The sequence below is a fragment of the Salmo salar genome, chromosome ssa11, assembly GCF_905237065.1.
Source record: "Salmo salar chromosome ssa11, Ssal_v3.1, whole genome shotgun sequence".
Lineage (NCBI taxonomy): Eukaryota > Metazoa > Chordata > Actinopteri > Salmoniformes > Salmonidae > Salmo > Salmo salar.
Window position 1 is genome coordinate 59,869,577 of NC_059452.1, and position 20,271 is coordinate 59,889,847.

At 43.5% G+C, this 20,271-nt stretch overlaps 1 protein-coding gene across 6 annotated transcripts in view; it reads right to left on the reverse strand.

The window, feature by feature from the left end:
- The window catches only part of LOC106562870 (netrin-G2), a 167,992-nt gene that overhangs the window by 14,058 nt on the left and 133,663 nt on the right, over nt 1-20,271 (reverse strand). For 5 of the 6 annotated variants that reach the window (XM_014127925.2, XM_014127927.2, XM_014127928.2 and 2 more), the window contains 7 exons: nt 10,475-10,606; nt 10,240-10,347; nt 9,874-9,972; nt 9,560-9,691; nt 7,487-7,564; nt 5,953-6,120; nt 5,114-5,248 (listed from right to left, as the gene is read on the reverse strand). In XM_014127925.2, coding sequence (XP_013983400.2) covers nt 5,114-5,248; nt 5,953-6,120; nt 7,487-7,564; nt 9,560-9,691; nt 9,874-9,972; nt 10,240-10,347; nt 10,475-10,606 — 852 coding nt within the window. Of the gene's footprint in view, nt 1-5,113; nt 5,249-5,952; nt 6,121-7,486; nt 7,621-9,559; nt 9,692-9,873; nt 9,973-10,239; nt 10,348-10,474; nt 10,607-20,271 lie in introns of those variants that run through there. The other variant, XR_006757594.1, reaches the window with a different exon arrangement.

Consider the following 20,271-nt stretch of genomic DNA (forward strand, 5'->3'; position numbering starts at 1 on the left):
GGCGAATTTGCCAATCTTGGTGTTCTCTGGCAAATGCCAAATGTCTTGCACGGTCTTGGGCTTTAAGCACAACCCCCACCTGTGGACGTCGGGCCCTCATACCACCCTCATGGAGTCTGATTCTGATCGTTTGAGCAGACACATGCACATTTGTGGCCTGCTGGAGGTCATTTTGCAGAGCTCTGGCAGTGCTCCTCCTGCTCCTCCTTGCAGAAAGGCGGAGGTAGCGGTCCTGCTGCTGGGTTGTTGCCCTCCTACAGCCTCCTCCATGTCTCCTGATGTACTGGCCTGTCTCCTGGTATGCCTCCATGCTCTGGACACTATGCTGACAGACACAGCAAACCTTCTTGCCACAGCTCGCATTGATGTGCCATCCTGGATGAGCTGCACTACCTGAGCCACTTGTGTGGGTTGTAGACTCCACCTCATGCTACCACTAGAGTGAAAGCACCGCCAGCATTCAAAAGTGACCAAAACATCAGCCAGGAAGCATAAAAACTGAGAAGTGGTCTGTGGTCACCACCTGCCGAACCACTCCTTTATTGGGGGTGTCTTGCTAATTGCCTATAATTTCCACCTGTTGTCTATTCCATTTGCACAACAGCATGTGAAATGTATTGTCAATCTGTGTTGCTTCCTAAGTGGACACTGGTCACTAATAATGTTTACATACTGTTTTACCCACTTCATATGTACAGTTGAAGTCGGAAGTTTACATACACTTAGGTTGGAGTCATTAAAGCTCATTTTTTGTTAACAAACTATATTTTTGGCAAGTCGGTTACATTGTGCATGACACAAGTAATTTTTCCAACAATTGTTTAGAGACAGATTATTTCACTTATAATTCACTGTATCACAAATCCAGTGGGTCAGAAGTTCACATACAGTAAGTTGACTGTATGTGAACCTTTAAACAGCTTGGAAAATTCCAGAAAATTATGTCATGGCTTTAGAAGCTTCTGATAGGCTAATTGACATCATTTGAGTCAATTGGATGTGTACCTGTGGATGTATTTCAAGGCCTACCTTCAAACTCAGTGCCTCTTTGCTTGACATCATGGGAAAATCAAAAGAAATCAGCCAAGACCTCAGAAAAAGAATTGTAGACCTCCACAAGTCTGGTTCATCCTTGGGAGCAATTTCCAAACGCCTGAAGGTACCATGTTCATCTGTACAAACAATAGTACGCAAGTTTAAACACCATGGGACCACGTAGCCGTCATACCACTCAGGAAGGAGATGCGTTCTGTCTCCTAGATATGAACGTACTGCGAAAAGTGCAAATCAATCCCAGAACAACAGCAAAGGACCTTGTGAAGATGCTGGAGGAAACAGGTACAAAAGTATCTATATCCACAGTAAAACGAGTCCTATATCGGCATAACCTGAAAGGCCGCTCAGCAAGGAAGAAGCCACTGCTCCAAAACTGCCATAAAAAGCCAGACTACGGTTTGCAACTGCACATGGGGACAAAGATCGTACTTTTTGGAGAAATGTCCTCTGGTCTGATGAAACAAAAATAGAATTGTTTGGCCATAATTACCATTGTTATGTTTGGAGGAAAAAGGGGGAGGCATGCAAGCCGAAGAACACCATCCCAACCGTGAAGCACGGGGGTGGCAGCATCATGTTGTGGGGGTGCTTTGCTGCAGGAGGGACTGGTGCACTTCACAAAATAGATGGCATCATGAGGCAGGACAATTATGTGGATATATTGAAGCAACATCTTAAGACATCAATCAAGAAGTTAAAGCTTGGTCGCAAATGGGTCTTCCAAATAGACAATGACCCCAAGCATACTTCCAAAGTTGTGGCAAAATGGCTTAAGGACAACAAAGTCAAGATACTGGAGTGGCCATCACAAAGCTCTGACCTCCATCCTATAGAACATTTGTGGGCATAACTGAAAAAGCGTGTGCGAGCAAGGAGGCCTACAAACCTGACTCAGTTACACCAGCTCTGTCAGGAGGAATGGGCCAAAATTCACCCAACTTATAGTAGGAAGCTTGTGGAAGGCTACCCGAAACGTTTGACCAAAGTTAAACAATTTAAAAGCAATGCTACCAAATGCTAATTGAGTGTATGTAAACTTCTGACCCACTGGGAATGTGATGAAATAAATAAAAGCTGAAATAAATCATTCTCTCTATTATTATTCTGACATTTCACATTCTTAAAATAAAGTGGTGATCCTAACTGATCTAAGACAGGGAATTTTTACTTGGATTAAATGTCAGGAATAGTTAAAACTGAGTTTAAATGTATTTGGCTAAGGTGTATGTAAACTTCCAACTTCAACTGTATATACTGTATTCTAGTCATGGCTCATCCTATATAACTACTGCGGTACACACCTTTTCTATTCATATACTGACTATACACACAATTATTTATTTATATATATTACTGCACTGTTGGAGCTCGATATACAAGCATTTTACTACATCTGCGATAACATCTGCAAATCTGTGTACGCGACCAATAAACTGTCATTGATTGATTGAGAAGACTCATATATAGACTCTTATTTGCCTTTCCATCATAGGTTGAATGAGTACTGTCACACCCTGATCTAGTCACCTGTCCTTCTGATTGTCTCCACCCCCTCGAGGTGTCGCTTATTATCCCCGGTGTATATATCCCTGTGTTTCCTATCTCTCTGTGCCAGTTTGCCTTGTTTGCCAAGTCAACCAACGTTTTTCCTTGCTCCGATTTTTCCGAGTCTCTGTTTGTTTCTAGTCCTCCTGGTTTCAACCCTTGCCTGTCCTGACTCCGAACCTGCCTGCCTGACCACTCTGCCTGTTCTGACTACCAGCCTGCCTATCCCCTTGTACTGTTTTGGGCTCGGACCTGGTTTCTGACCCCTGCCTGGCCTGACCTCGAGACTGCCTATCGTCTGGTACTGTTTGGACTCTGACCTGGTTTATGAACTCTGCCTGGCCTGACCTCGAGACTGCCTATCGTCTGGTACTGTTTGGACTCGGATCTGGTTTCTGACCCCTGCCTGGCCTGACCTCGAGACTGCCTATCGTCTGGTACTGTTTGGACTCGGATCTGGTTTCTGAACTCTGCCTGGCCTGGCCTTGAGACTGCCTATCTTCTGGTACTGTTTGGACTCTGACCTGGTTTATGAACTCTGCCTGGCCTGGCCTTGAGACTGCCTATCGTCTGGTACTGTTTGGACTCTGACCTGGTTTATGAACTCTGCCTGGCCTGACCTCGAGACTGCCTATCGTCTGGTACTGTTTGGACTCGGATCTGGTTTCTGACCCCTGCCTGGCCTGGCCTTGAGACTGCCTATCGTCTGGTACTGTTTGGACTCTGACCTGGTTTATGAACTCTGCCTGGCCTGACCTCGAGACTGCCTATCGTCTGGTACTGTTTGGACTCTGACCTGGTTTATGAACTCTGCCTGGCCTGACCTCGAGACTGCCTATCGTCTGGTACTGTTTGGACTCTGACCTGGTTTCTGAACTCTGCCTGGCCTGACCTCGAGACTGCCTATCGTCTGGTACTGTTTGGACTCTGACCTGGTTTATGAACTCTGCCTGGCCTGGCCTCGAGACTGCCTATCGTCTGGTACTGTTTGGACTCTGACCTGGTTTATGAACTCTGCCTGGCCTGACCTCGAGACTGCCTATCGTCTGGTACTGTTTGGACTCTGACCTGGTTTATGAACTCTGCCTGGCCTGACCTCGAGACTGCCTATCGTCTGGTACTGTTTGGACTCTGACCTGGTTTATGAACTCTGCCTGGCCTGACCTCGAGACTGCCTATCGTCTGGTACTGTTTGGACTCTGACCTGGTTTATGAACTCTGCCTGGCCTGGCCTCGAGACTGCCTATCGTCTGGTACTGTTTGGACTCTGACCTGGTTTATGAACTCTGCCTGGCCTGACCTCGAGACTGCCTATCGTCTGGTACTGTTTGGACTCTGACCTGGTTTATGAACTCTGCCTGGCCTGACCTCGAGACTGCCTATCGTCTGGTACTGTTTGGACTCTGACCTGGTTTATGAACTCTGCCTGGCCTGGCCTCGAGACTGCCTATCGTCTGGTACTGTTTGGACTCTGACCTGGTTTATGAACTCTGCCTGGCCTGACCTCAAGACTGCCTATCGTCTGGTACTGTTTGGACTCTGACCTGGTTTAATAAATATCAGAGCTCTACCATCTGTCTCCTGTGTCTGCATTTGGGTCTCGCCTCGATCCCAACATATGATCATTAAAAAGCTATAAACAGGGTGGTGAAATGCACTCTGGTAGTTTTTATATTGTACAAGATAGTTGACTTAAAAACGTAGTATGTGTGTTTATCACAGCATGTGTGCATGCATCATGCATGTGTGTGTGTGCGTGCGTGAAGATTTGTGGGGCATGACACAAAAGCATGCGGAAGCTTTTCTGTTCTGGATCTTGCTGTGCATCTTGCTGAAGAAAGTAAATATGGTCCTTCCATGCCATGTTTCTTAAAGCGACCAAAAACCTAGCCTTTTACTCTCTCACTTTAATCTAAATATGGGATCCACTATGTCCTACTGACACATTTGGCTAACTAACCAACTGCAGTAAAGAGGGATTCCTTCCAATTCTAGCCTGTAGGGAAAAACAGGTAGGTGAGGCTATATGTGTTTGAGACGTGGCCCTGCCCTGACTGTCACCCAAACTCTTGACGATGTGTTGATTATTTGAATTGGCTATGTAGTGCTAGGGCAAAACCCAAAATGTACACCCCTTGGAGTCCTCAGGACCGAGTTTGGGAAATGCTGCTGTATGGTATATGATATGGCGAAAGAGGCTCCCAAAAATTGGGTTAAGGTGTGACAAGGTCATCAATTAAAGGAACAGGTGATGCTACTAATGTGATACACGCCACAGTCCCATGGGTAAGCAAGGAGATATGGATGCTAACATTAACACAAAGACCAAGTGGCAGAGTGTGGAGAGAGGTTTCTGCATCTAAAGAAAGGGTACAATGTCTGTGACATATTCCCTACAACATTTCTCATTTCATACAAGCATGGGCACTTACACACATGCACCCAAAAAAAACCTCCTCTCCACCCCGCCCCCACACACACACTCCAAGGCCTTCTCCCGCTGTATACTCACAGTAACACCCTTGTTTCCAGTAGTACCCAGGGAAACAGTCGTCACACTTGGGCCCCGTAGTGCCATCTTTACACTGGCAGAAGCCTGTCCCATTACACCGGTCATGGACAGATCCCATCTGGTTACAGTTACACTCTGGTGAGAGCGGAAGGAGGGGGAGACGAGAACGAGAGAAAGAGAGAGAGGTTTGAAGACATGTTAGAAAATATATTTATTTCATTTGGTGTGTGCTTGCATGAGTGCATAAGACGCACACACATACTCTCTTCCTGCGTGCTCTCTCTCCTTTTCTCTCAGCTCTGTATTGATTCGGTGCCAGTCTCAGTGTGCCAGTAGCCTGGCAGGTGAGCTAATGGGGCCTCATTTGTGCTGACTCCAAGGCCTGAACCCCCCCCCCCATTTCCCCTCCTACACCCCTCTAGCCTCCCACCACTCACTTGCAGATGGACTACATCAACACCACAGTCAACTCCAGAGGAATAATAGTCTTATCTCAGTGAGTCAGTGTTTTTTTACTGTCTTTATCTATTTTGTTGTTCTTTTTTCCACGCAGTATTGGTTGGAGATGGAACTGCTGATCTTTGTAAACTGTATTGTTGATCAATGATGCCTTGGTGAATCAACATTACACACTTTGTTTGTGTAACCCACAATGCCTCATGACTAATCTGCAGTAAATACACACACACACACACACACACACACACACACACACACACACACACACACACACACACACACACACACACACACACACACACACACACACACACACACACACACACACACACACACACACACACACACACACCCCACATCCCCCACACACTGTGACTGACCGATGCAGACACCCTCGTCATCCAGTTCAGCTGAGTTATTTCTGAAGTAGCCCAGTCTGCAGTGCTGGCAGTTCTGTCCTCTTGTATTGTGCTTGCAGCTGACACACGTTACGATGTTCAGGTAGTCTATGTAGCTGCAGCGGTTAGAGTGGCCGTAGCACTCACAGTCTGAGAGGAGAGAGAAGAGTTAAAGAATGGTTTGAGAATGGTTATGGGATGGTTAGAGTACAGTAGTGACATTGGAGGGGAGAGAGAAGAGTTGGTGTTATTAACAGTGGGACATAGGACAGTGTTTCCCAACTCCACTCCTTGAGTACCCCCAATAGTTTTAATAAACAGTTAGAGTTGGTTTAGGATATTAACAATTTAGGAACGCTTCAAATATCTTAACGTCAGGCAATCTGAGTCAATGAATCAATAATGAGTGCTTTCATCGTTGTAGAAAGAGAGAGAGATCCTTCCTGCGATTATCTTGGCTGAGGTTTGTACCTAATTAAGGTTTTATTAAGCTTCAGAAGTCAGCTGCAGTGTGTGTGCGCTGCAAGGCATTGCTGTCCTCTAAGGAGGCGTTTACCAGGCATGTTTATGCAAATACACATTTAAATGCACACTAAAAAGTTGGCGTTTAGCTGTTTAATCAGCCATCACATTATTAATTTATTATTGTTTGGTTGATGACACTGAAATATTTATGGGCTGTTTTGAGAGGGGAGAACTACGAACTGAGAAGTCAAATAAAACGCACACACACACTTGCACAGACTCACATAAAATGCTTCTCTCAGTGATAAAAGATGGGTTAGGTGAGAAACGTTACTCAGTAATTCAATATAAATGCCCAATTACTCCACAGACGGGAGAGAGGGAGAATGGGGCATTGTTCCACAAATGAAGGAAAAGTCAACATGGGACTTCATGGAAGGCTGTAAAAATAATATTGTAACAAGGGAGAGGCTCTTATTTTGAAGGTTCCGTATACCTATATTAATTGGTATTCTAAATTGGGATGAACAATATTTCTGTCACATATTAGGAGAAGTGTTGGACAGGGAGCAAATGGACCTGTTTGAATGGTGATAAATAGTGATTAGCAATGACTAGATAGTGACCGTGAATACAAGATAGTGACAGAGAATAAGACATGTAGATGCTTACCTTGTGAGCCAAACAACACCAACATGATGAGGAGGGATGATGGAGTCAGACAGAAGAAACGATGAAAAGGAAGACAACAAAGACACGCAGAGAAAAGGAATCTTTTCACGGTTTTTGCCACTGATCTGGTCATGCAGACAGTGAAAATGTCCATATATAACGTTCTTATTCAATGCAACTCAACTAACTCTCTACTAACTCTCTACTCCACTAACTATACTCTACTCTCTACTCTACGATCTACTCCTCTAAATATCTACTCTACTAACTCTTCACTGATGTCCACTCACTAAACAAGATTCCATGCTGGATGATGCTTCAGTCTCCTGTACGCATCCCTAGTCACTCCACTGCTAGCTACTATTGTTCTGTGTCTTACCTTTGAAATCATCGTATATGATCCCATACAACTGTCTGGCCTGGGGCTCTCCTCCTGAGATCAAGAGCTTGAGAATCCCTTCAGGAGGTGAAGGAATCATTGTTTTAGAAGGGTTTCCTGGATCCAACATGAATCTGCAACCCAGCACAACATGCAAACAGCCCATGCTAGAGCACAACAATGTAGCCTATGGGCTACCTATTGCAGCTGCATATTATTGAGAAGTTGTTCCATAGAGATATAATTATAGAGAGGCTGGTGTTATAGAGCCCCAATGTCCTGGGAATGGAACAGTTTGTCGCCAATCTTGCTTGGGTACAGTTCAAAACCAGCTAGTTTTGTATCTATGGGTTGGTCATCATCTAGTTATAGTAAGGATATGGCTTGGGAGTAGGGTGACCACATTTAAAATACCCAAATGCGGGACAACAGAATTATGTTGTGGGACAGTGTAGCCTACATAAATACAAAATGTTGGCAGCATTCTTATCGTTTTACCGGTGAAACGTCAAAACTACATCTGCATGACAATAATTCAATCTCAATCAGTTTCATGGGAACATGCATTTAGCTCTTCTTCAATTACTTTTTCGTGAGCAAATTAGAGAAGATGGTGTTAACAAACTATATAACCTTCCTGTATTTAGTTTCAATCCAAGAAAATTCTGCCTAGTGCTACCTTGTCCCAGACCTTCTGCTTTCAAACCCTCTCTCTCTCTCTCTCTCTCTATCTTTCTCTCTCTCTCTCTCTCTCTCTCTCTACCGCACCTGCTGTCTCAACCACTGAACGCTCGGCATGAAAGGCAACTGACATTTACTCCTGAGGTGCTGACCTGTTGCACCCTCTACAACCACTGTGATTATTATTTGACCCTGCTGGTCATCTATGAACGTTTAACGTTTGAACATTCTGAAGAACAATCTGGCCTTAATGGCCATGTACTCTTATAATCTCCACCCGGCACAGCCAGAAGAGGGCACCCCTCAGAGCCTAGTTCCCCTCTAGGTTTCTTCCTAGGTTCCTGCCTTTCTATGGAGTTTTTCCTAGCCACCGTGCTTCTACATCTGCATTGCTTGCTGTTTGGGGTTTTAGGCTGGGTTTCTGTATAAGCTCTTTGTGACATCTGCTGATGTAAAAAGTGCTTTATAAATACATTTCATTTAGTGGCGGCCGCTGTTGAGTTTTGAAAGCATGAGAATATTTTTGTGACTATTCAGAAATGACCAAGGTGGTGTTTTTGGTGCAACAGTAACATTATAATATGATATTATATTTGGTTATGTTATGTATAATACTATTGAATCATTATGTGATCGTCGAAGACATTGATTCAGCTTTGATCTAACTTTACTAAACAATCACAGGATCCGGCAGCACTACATCTCTACTGCACCAAATTAGCTAATTAGCCTACTCTTTTGCAGAAGGGAGAGACCATGTGTGGCTGTTTTAATGAAAATCTGGGAATATTTGGCCAAGGAAACATTTCTGGTTGGTCTCAGGGAATGTAAAACAGTTAGGAAGGGAGACTTTTCAAATGGGATTGAGTGAAGAAGCAGCAAATATGTTGAATGAGCAATGAGCATGGAGAGCCTCATAAGTTTGACGAAATCACCTTATATCTTTCAGTCTAATAAGGCTATTTACTTACTTTTGTGGCTCGCTGTCAGAAGCATGAATAAAGTAGTTAGGCAACTGTCCTATCCAAGTTTAACTGGAATTTAGCCTGATGTCTAGTCTTGCCTATGTCAGATCTCAGCAACGATTGGAGAAGTGTTTAACATCACCAGTACCACATCCTTATGATAAAAAAAAAATATTTAGTGCAACATGACTGCAAGAGACAGGTTGGAATGTCTGACTGAAATACGGGACAAATCTAGCTGTTTTCTAAATTAGCAGTGTTTGAGTTTGTTGACAAAATGCGTGATTGTTTGGTTGTGGAACTAAGGGCCAAAATGTGGGACTGTACCGGACAATCCGGGACATGTGGTCACCCTACTTGGGAGAGATGGAATCTACCGGATCCTAGCTTATAGGGTGTGTACATTACACACTAGCATAAGTTCTACCTTTCTTTTTTGCATACTCTCTCTCCTCTTCACTCTCTTCCTCCTCCCACTTCTTCTTCTCCTCTTCTCTCCCAGGGGGCTCTAAGGTCTCCTGACCCAAGCTTCCCCACTCAGGTGTTTCGAGAACTTCCTCTGGATCACCACAGAGGAAGAATGAGAGATCTGAGATCTATTTCTCTACAGGTTGATTAGTGCTGTCTGACTGCTCCCAGTTTCAAGCTCCAACTTCGACAGGCTTCGACTGATCAACAGCTTTACACTCACTAATACTACACACTAGCTCTATACATGTACAGCTCATCCACAGAAGATACCTTCAGTCTTTTTTCCTGTGTCCTCCTCCCTCCCCTCCTCTTTCTCTGCCTCTTTCTCAGAGGGTTTCCCGGTCTCCTGTGTGCCACCCGTTCCCTCCACTTCAGGCATTGGAGGGGTTGTGAGCACCAAAGGATCACATCATTCATTGATTTGTTATTTTGTTTGTTCATTAGTTTGTTCCTCCCTCCGTCTGTTCATTCATTCATTCATTCATTCATTCATTCATTCATTCATTCATTCATTCATTCATTCATTCATTCATAATACTAGTGTACCTAATTGATCCAGTCTATTTCAAAGGAGCACAATGAGTTATAAAACTACTAACTAATGCAGTCTTTCAAATCCTACACCATGACAGATACCTTCTGCCTCAATCTCCTTCTCCTTCTTCACCACTTCCTCCTTCTTTCCTTCTCCCTCAGAGGGGCTCTCACTCTCTCCAGGGCCCTCTGCCTCAGGTTGGGGGGGAACTGTGAGATTCAGAAAGGGTCCGAAAAACCAAGTCAGAATTTGTTCACTTCGCCTCATCCCCTATGAACTACAAACTACAGGTCACTGGGAAAAACGTAACATTTTACACAGCTAGCAAGCTATAACCTTTATTTTTCTCCTTCTCTGTTGTTGTCTCTTTCTTTTCCTCTTTCTTTTCCTTTTTCTCCTCCATCCGCTCATCTTTGCCAGAGGGCTTTTCTCTTTTCCCAGAGTCCACTGCTTCAGGCTTTTGGGTGACTGCGAAGCGAGCACCAGTAAGACATGAGCACTCACAGAAAACTTAGAAAGTAATGTCTGTAACTCTGGTACCGCAAAACTTCAATTAAGAGCCCAGGCGTTTATTTGCTTAAATCACTGAACACAACAGGGAGATTTCTAAGGGTTTGTACTCCCGAAGTTGTTTACTGTTTTTTTGCTTGCCTGTTAGCTAGCAGTTCTCTGCTGTTAGCAGCTAATGGCTAGCAGTTTCTTGCTGGTGAGTCATTACAAAATTATTTATTGTAACAAATAAAACATGAAACAAATCATGTTTATTTGAAACAGGCATTTATTTGCTGAAATGTGTGCTGTTGCCCAGGTATTAAAAGGGACAGGCAGCTATTTGAGACTCAGCTTTTAATTGGAGTTTTTCGTATGCTCCCATTATGATTTAATCAGACGCACAAAACAGACAATGTATCGATTTGAGCTGGATCTTCGTCAGGTCATACCACTGTAAAAACACCTACATAAATAACCTCAGAGGCATTCAATCTGATCAATTTAATTAATTAATATAAATATTACACAGTATACATACAGTGCATTCGGAAAGTATTCACACCCCTTCATGTTTTCCACATTTTGTTACGTTACAGCCTTAATTAAATTACATATTTGACTCATCAATCTACACACAATACCCCGTAATGACAAAGTGAAAACAGGTTGTCAGAAATGCTTGCAAATGAAATAAAAAATAAAAAACAGAAATACATTATTTACATAAGTATTCAGACCCTTTGTTATGAGAATCGAAATTGAGCTCAGGTGCATCCTGTTTCCATTGATCATCCTTGAGATGTTTCTACAACTTGATTGGAGTCCACCTGTGGTAAATTATATTGATTGGACATGGGAAAGGCACCCACCTGTCAATATAAGGTCCCACAGTTGACAGTGCATGTCAGAGCAAAAACCAAGCCACGAGGTCAAAGGAATTGTCCGTAGAGCTTCAAGACAGGATAGTGTCGAGGAACAATCCTTTGCAGCATTGAAGGTCCCCAAGAACACAGTGGCCTCCATCATTCTTAAATGGAAGAAGTTTGGAACCACCAAGACTCTTCCTAGAGCTGGCCACCTGGTCAAACTGAGAGATCGGGGAGAAGGGCCTTGATCAGGGAGGAGACCAAGAACCCGATGGTCACTCTGACAGAGCTCCAGAGCTCCTCTGTCGAGATGGGAGAAACTTCCAGAAGGACAACCATCTCTGCAGCACTCCACCAATCAGGCCTTTATGGCAGAGTGGCCAGACAGAAGCCACTCCTCAGTAAAAGTCAGACAGCCAGCTTGGAGTTTGGCAAAAGGCACCTAAAGGACTCTCAGACCTGAAAATAGCTGTGCAGCGATGCTCCCCATCCAACCTGAGAGAGCATGAGAGGATCTGCAGAGAAGAATGGGAGAAACTCCCCAAATACAGATGTGCCAAGCTTGCAGCGTCATACCCAAGAAGACTCGAGGCTGTAGTCACTGCTGAAGGTGCTTCAACAAAGTACTGAGTAAAGGTTCTGAATACTTATGTAAATGTGATATTTAAATATTTGCTAAAATGTATAAAAACCTGTTTTTGCTCCGTCATTATGGGGTATTGTGTGTAGATTGATGAGGGGGGAAAAACGATTTAATCAATTTTAGAATAAGGCTGTAACGTCTGAATACTTTCCGAATGCACTGTATATGGAAAAACATTCATGCATTTTGATTTGTTTATCCTTATGGGTGTGCAATAGATTAAAAACAGGTGAGACAAATGTGTCAATCATTTTGTATATTATATATGGAAAATGGGAAAATGCAGCCAGCCCCTGGGGAGCAGAACATATCTAGTTTCTAGGGAGTTTTTCCTAGCCACCGTGCTTCTACACCTGCATTGCTTGCTGTTTGGGGTTTTAGGCTGGGTTTCTGTACAGCACTTTGAGATATCAGCTGATGTAAGAAGGGCTATATAAATAAATTTGATTTGATTTTAGTTCCACGTTTAGACCTCTTGGAGAGGTGGATATTTCTCAACATTATTGTTGAGTAAATGTATCCAAAATGACTCTCGTCTCAGGAGGAAATTGTTAATATTGCCCCCTCTACGTGACATTTTCACATGTTCAATTCCCAGGTATTGAAGAGAGGACAAGTTGTGCTTTGACTGGGAAAAGTGCAAAGCAAGGGACTTTTGACATCATTATCCCTTATGCAACTCCTGTGTTCTGTGATTTGTAAGCGCTCTGAGCGCCTTTCCCACATACGCCAATCCAAATGGACACTTGATCAAATAAAGGACGTTTGTGGTGTTGCAGGATATTTTGCCTTTAATTTGTCTCTCTTTGCAAGTCTCTGGGTGAATAAAAACCTGCCATTTGTGAGTCAAGTTGTCCTGAGTGCAATACCCACATAAGCCTACATAATTCCCATTGGGAATATCACTAAGAAAGTGTCTTGCTGGGGTCTTCACACAGGGCAGATGTGTGTAGAGAGCGCGCTGGACCGTACGCCATTACATATGGTTCCTCCTACTCCTCCCTTAACATCTATTTCAACTCCAGCCTTCCCAGCCAGGGTGAGAGCAATATTTTAGGCTGTGGCAGGGGAAAAACAGGCCCAACATCATACCTTCACCATGGAAGAAGATGCGGTGGGGAAGCGCAAACACTCACTATGGAGAACGCAGGTAGGCCTACATGACACAGAGCCAGAAAAGTTGAATGTGATAAATCTATCCAGCAAGTTCCTTATCTGAACCTTGTATCTGTTCTCAGCAAAGGCGTATCATTTGTACTAACAACACATTGTAATGACTTTAACGCTTACAGTATGTTGATTTTCAAACGTTTTTCAGAACTCTAAGACTGATGAAATTCTTTGTCTATTGGAAATGCCCATAATGTTGAAACAAATGAGATGGAAAATGAGAATGCACCAGAAATAAACTTACCCTCAATGCAACGAATATGTAGCAAGTCTGCTATTTTCAGGGGTAAATCCACCTTTATGTCTCAGAGAAATAATGCATCACTGGAAACATATTGAAGACCAAGTAAGAAATGTGAATACAAGGTGTTGAGTAACTTGCCCAAAGAGAGAAGCTTTGAGCGATTTGAACAAATATTTAACTGTCATTGTGAAGCCTTCCGATAAAGGTAGAGCAATATTGGTACAGAACCTGGTGGACTATGAGACAGAGATGAATCGACAATTGTCTGACAATGTTTTGTATCAGAAACTCCCTTTGGACCTTACATCCCAGTTAAATACCTCTATTCATGACAAGCTCAAGCAACTGTATATCTTGGCAGAGAGGAAATCCGTAAGAATGAGTACAACGCCCTATTATTGCCGGAATTGGGAGCCTGACAAAAAAAGATCCACTTTTGTTGACTCATTTCTCAAGCCATGTGTCTCCTCCTTACCCTCCTTCACTGGGGACTTTAGTGACGTGATTAATGTACTCAAGAAGATTCCCCAGATCAATGAAAACACACTACTGGCCTGTTTTGACTTTGAAAATCTATACATGTCTATACCCCACCAAAGGTAGACTAGAGGCCCTGAGCTTCTTTAAGGAACAATGCCCTACAGACTCTCAGCCTAGCTCCTCACGTATCAGAGACCTAGCAGAGCTGGTACTCACAAATAACTGTTTTATGTTTAGAAGTTACTTTTTCCTACAAACAAAAGGAACCACTATGGGGAGTATGATGGCACCCAATTATGTCAATCATTATATATAGAACATGATCACATTCTCAACCCTGAGCAAAATAACTTTCTATCCAAAATCAAACTATATCAACATTATATACAGTTGAAGTTGGAAGTTTACATACACCTTAGCCAAATACATTTAAACTCAGTTTTTCACAATTCCTGACATTTAATCCTAGTAAAAATTCCCTGTCTTAGGTCAGTTAGGATCACCACTTTATTTTAAGAATGTGAAATGTCAGAATAATAGTAGAGAGAATGATTTATTTCAGCTTTTATTTGTTTCATCACATTCCCAGTTGGTCAGAAGTTTACATACGCTCAATTAGTATCTGGTAGCATTGCCTTTAAATTGTTTAACTTGGGTCAAACGTTTCGGGTAGCCTTCCACAAGCTTCCCACAATAAGTTGGGTAAATTTTGGCCCATTCCTCCTGACAGAGCTGGTGTAACTGAGTCAGGTTTGTAGGCCTCCTTGCTCACACACACTTTTCAGTTCTGCCTACAAATATTCTATAGGATTGAGGTCAGGGCTTTGTGATGGCCACTCCAATACCTTGACTTTGTTGTCCTTAAGCCATTTTGACACAACTTTGGAAGTATGCTTGAAGTCATTGCCCATTTGGAAGACCCATTTGTGACCAAGCTTTAACTACCTGACTGATGATGTCTTGAGATGTTGCTTCAATATATCCACATAATTGTCCTGCCTCATGATGCCATCTATTTTGTGAAGTACATCAGTCCCTCCTGCAGTAAAGCAATCCCACAACATGATGCTGCCACCCCCGTGCTTCACGGTTGGGATGATGTTCTTCAGCTTGCAAGCCTCCCCCTTTTTCCTCCAAACATAACGATGGTCATTATGGCCAAACAGTTTCATCAGACCAGATGACATTTCTCCAAAAAGTACGATCTTTTGTCCACATGTGCAGTTGCAAACCGTAGTCTGGCTTTTTTATGGTGGTTTTGGAGCAGTCGCTTCTTCCTTGCTGAGCGGCCTTTCAGGTTATGTCGATATAGGACTCGTTTTACTGTAGATATAGATACTTTTGTACCTGTTTCCTCCAGCATCTTCACAAGGTCCTTTGCTGTTGTTCTGGGATTGATTTGCACTTTTCATACCAAAGTACATTCATCTCTAGGAGACAGAACGCATCTCCTTCCTGAGCGGTATGACGGCTGCGTGGTCCCATGGTGTTTATACTTTTTACATTTACATTTACGTCATTTAGCAGACGCTCTTATCCAGAGCGACTGTACTATTGTTTGTACAGATGAACATGGTACCTTCAGGCATTTGGAAATTGCTCCCAAGGATGAACCAGACTTGTGGAGGTCTACAATTATTTTCTGGAGGTTTTGGCTGATTTCTTTAGATTTTCCCATGACGTCAAACAAAGAGACACTGCGTTTGAAATACATCCACAGGTACACCTCCAATTGACTGAAAGGATGTCAATTAGCTTCTAAAGCTTCATCATTAACGGGAATTTTCGAAGCTGTTTAAAGGCACAGTCAACTTAGTGAATGTGAACTTCTGACCCACTGGAATTGTGATACATTGAATTATAAGTGAAATAATCTGTCTGTAAACAATTGTTGGAAAAATTACTTGTGTCATGCACAAAGTAGATGTCCTAACCGACTTGCCAAAACTATAGTTTGTTAACAAGAAATTTGTGGAGTGGTTGAAAAACGAGTTTTAATGACTCCAACCTAAATGTATGTAAACTTCCGACTTCAACTGTAGATGATACACTACATGATCAAAAGTATGTGGACACCTGCTCGTCGAGCATCTTACTTCAAAATTATGGGCATTAATATGGAGTTGGCTTCCCCGTTCCTGCTATAACAGCCTCCACTCTTCAGGGAAGGCTTTCCACTAGATGTTGTAACATTGATGCTGGGACTTCCTTCCATTCAGTCACAAGAGCAATAGCAAGGTCCGGCGCTCATTTTGGGCGATTAGGCCTGGCTCGCAGTCTCCATTCCAATTCATTTTAAAGGTGTTTGATTGGGTTGAGGTCAGGGCTCTGTGCAGGCCAGTCAAGTTCTTCCACACCGATCTCAACAAACAATTTCTGTATGGACCTTGCTTAGTGTATTGGGGGCATTGTCATGCTGAAACAGAAAAAGGCCTTCGCAAAACTGTTGTCACAAAGTTGGAAGCACAGAATCATCTAGAATGTCATTGTATGCTGTAGCATTAAGATTCCCTTTCACTTGAACTAAGGGGCCTAGCCAGAACCATGATAAACAGCCCCAGACCATTTTTCATCCTATCCTATCATCTACCTATATATATAGTGTTTTTTGCAGGTAGCATAGGTAGCATTCTCCTGGCATCCGCCAAATCCAGATTTGTCAGTTGGACTGCCAGGATGGAGAAGTGTGATTCATCACTCCAGAGAACGCGTTTCCACTGCTCCAGAGTCCAATGGCGGCAAACTTTACACCAGCCAGCCGACGCTTGGCATTGCGCATGTTGATCTTAGGCTTGTGTGCGGCTGCTCGCCCATGGAAACCCATTTCAAGAAGCTCCCGACAAACAGTTCTTGTGCTGATGTTACTTCCGGAGGCAGTTTGGAACTCAGTATTGAGTGTTGCAACCGAGGACAGACGATTTTTACATGCTACGCACTTCAGCACTCGCGATCCTGTTCAGTGAGCTTGTGTGGTCTACCACTTCGTGACTGAGCCATTGTTGCTCCTAGACAATTCCACTTCAAACATATAAACACTTACAGTTGACCAGGGCCGCTCTAACAGGGCAGAAATTTTACTTACTAGAAAGGTGGCATCCTATGACAGTGCCACGTTGAATGTCACTGAGCTCTTCAGTAAGGTCATTCTATTGCCAATGTTTGTCTATGGAGATTGCATGGCTGTGTGCTCGATTTTATACACCTGTCAGCAACCGCCGTTTCTGAAATAGCCGAATCCCTTTGTTGATGTTGTGTATATTGGTATTATTTGCTGGGACTCCCATTGAACTTGAGATGTTCCATGAGTTCTTAGACAAGATGGCGCCGACAAACATCGTCACCCTGTTCCTAGCTCCTAGTCTTATTCCTTACATTATTCATTCAGAACGTTTCTTGCATTATTCCCTACAGCTGAAAATAACTTTTGGATATTTGATCGGCGGTCACTCACCAACATTTCGACCAAAAATGTGACTTACCTGAATTTGATCCTTTGTTCATACCCCACAAGGCAATTCCATTGAGACCAGGGGCTGCTCCAAGACGACATCGACATAGAACAGGAATTTGGAGTGGGCTTTTATTCCGACTCAGGAGGCTTCCGCTTCCGAGTATATTACTCGCTAATGTTCTGTCCCTGAACAATAAAGTAGACGTGTTCAGGGCGAGGATCTCATTCCAGAAAGACCTCAGGGACTGTAACATGCTCTATTTCAAGGAATCATGTCTCTCTCTGGATATACTGTCCCCGTCCATTACAGTCAGCAGGGTTCTCCGTACATCGCGCGGACAGGACGAAAGAACTCCCTGGGAAAAAGAAAGGCGGAGGTGTATGTTTCATGATTAACTCATGGTGTGATTGTGGTAACGAACAGAAACTCAAATCTTTTTGTTCTCCCGATCTGGAAAAGCTCACCATCAAATGCTGTCCGCATTACCTCCTGAGATAATTATCTTCGGTAATCGTCACGGCTGTGTATATTCCCCCTCAAGATGACACCATGATGGCTCTCAAGGAACTACAATGACTTTGTGCAAACTGGAAACCGCAAATCTGAGGAAAACGCTACCGAAGGTTTGTCAACATATCTCCTGCGCTACTCTCTCATCAAGAACTATTGACCATTACTACTCCCCCTTCCAGGACGGCCACAAGGCCCTCCCCCGCCCTCCCTTCAGCAAACCAGATCATGCCTCCATTCTGCTCTTCCCCTCCTATAGGCAGAAACTTAAGCAGGAAGTACCTGTGGTAAGGACTGTTCAACATTGGTCTGACCAATCGGAATCTATGCGTCAAGATTGTTTTGATCATGCGGACTGGGATATCTTCCGGGTTGCCTCTGAGATTAGCATTGACGTACACACTGACTTGGTGACTGAGTTCATCAGGAAGTGCATAGAGGATGTTGCACAAAGTGGAGTGTCAATTCAACAGCTCAGACACGAGACGTATGTATCAGAGACTCCAGACAATCACAGATAATGAAGCGAAAACCAGCCATGTCGCAGACACCGACACCTTGCTCCCAGACAAGCTAAACACCTTCTTCGCCCACTTCGAGGAAAACACTGTGCCGCTGACACGGGCTAACATCGCTCACGAGGACTGTGAGCTCTTGTTCTCTGTGGCCGACACGAGTAAGACATTTAAGTCTGTTAACCCTTGCAAGGCTGACGGGCCAGCCGGCATCCCAAGCCGTGTTCTCGGAGCATGTGGAGTGTTTACGGACATATTCAATCTCTCCCTATTCCAGTATGTTCTTCCAAATTGCTTCAAGATGCCCACCATTGTTCCAATACCCAAGAAAGCGAAGGTAACTGAACATGAAGTGCATTGAGAGGCTAGTTAAGGAACATATGACCTCCATCTTACCTGACACCCTAGACTCACTACAATTTGCATACCGCCCCAACAGATCCATGGATGACGCAATCGCCATCGCACTGCACACTGCCCTATCTGGACAAGAGGAATACCTATGTAAGAATGATGTTCATTGACTACAGCTCAGCCTTCAACATCGTAGTGCCCAAGCTAATCACTAAGCTCAGGGCCCTGGGTCTGAACCCCGCCCTGTGCAACTGGTTCCTAGACTTCCTGATGGCCGACCCCAGGTGATGAAGGTAGGCAACAACACCTTTGTTACGCTGCTTTTTAACACGGGGCCCCTACAAAGGGGTGACTCGACCAAATTAATTCTAATTGAAAGCAAGTCTAAGAAGCGGTAGATCTGTTCTATGTGTGCTATTTCTATGCTTCCCATTCTTAAGTTTAGTTCTTACTTTCAGTTTTGTACACCAACTTCAAACAGCTGAAAATACAATATTTTTGGTTATGGAAAATATATTTCACAGCGGTTTAGATGGTAGAATGATTCTCTACACAATGACTGCTTGTTTTGTCATGTAAACTGAAATTAGGCAAACTATTCGAACGCTAGCGACCAGGAAATAGTGGAGCGATTTCTGCTTATTGCAGGTTTAAGTGGAATGATAATCTTACACTGAACATAAATACAAGCGCAACATGTAAAGTGTTGGTTCCATGTTTCATGAGCTGAAATAAAAGATCGCAGAAATTTTACATACGCACAAAAAGCTTATTTCTCTCAAACTTTGTGCACAACTTTTTTTTTACATCCCTGTTAGTGAACATTTCTCCTTTGCCAAAATAATCCATCCTCCTGATAGGTGTGGCATATCAAGAAGCTGATTAAACCGTATGATCATTACACAGATGCACCTTGTGCTGGGGACAACAAAAGGCCACTCTAAAATGTGCAGTTTTGCCACACAATACAATGCTACAGATGTCTCATGTTTTGAAGGAGCGTGCAATTGGCATGCCAACTGCAGGAATGTCCACCAGGGCTGTTGCCAGATAATTTAATGTTGATTTCTCATCCATAGATTTGGCAGTATGTCCAACCGTCCTGACAACCACAGACCACGTGTATGGTGTCAACTGGGTGAGCTGTTTGCTGATGTCAACTTTGTGTGCCCCATGGTGGCAGTGGGGTTATGGTATGGGTAGGCATAAAGTACAAACAACGAACACAATTGCATTTTATTGATGGCAATTTAAATGCACAGAGATACCGTGACATGATTCTGAGGCCCATTGCTGTGCCATTCATCCGCCGCCATCACCTCAAATTTCAGCATGATAATGCATTACCCCATGTCTCAAGGATCTGTACACAATTCCTGGAAACTGAAAATGACCTAGTTCTTCCAT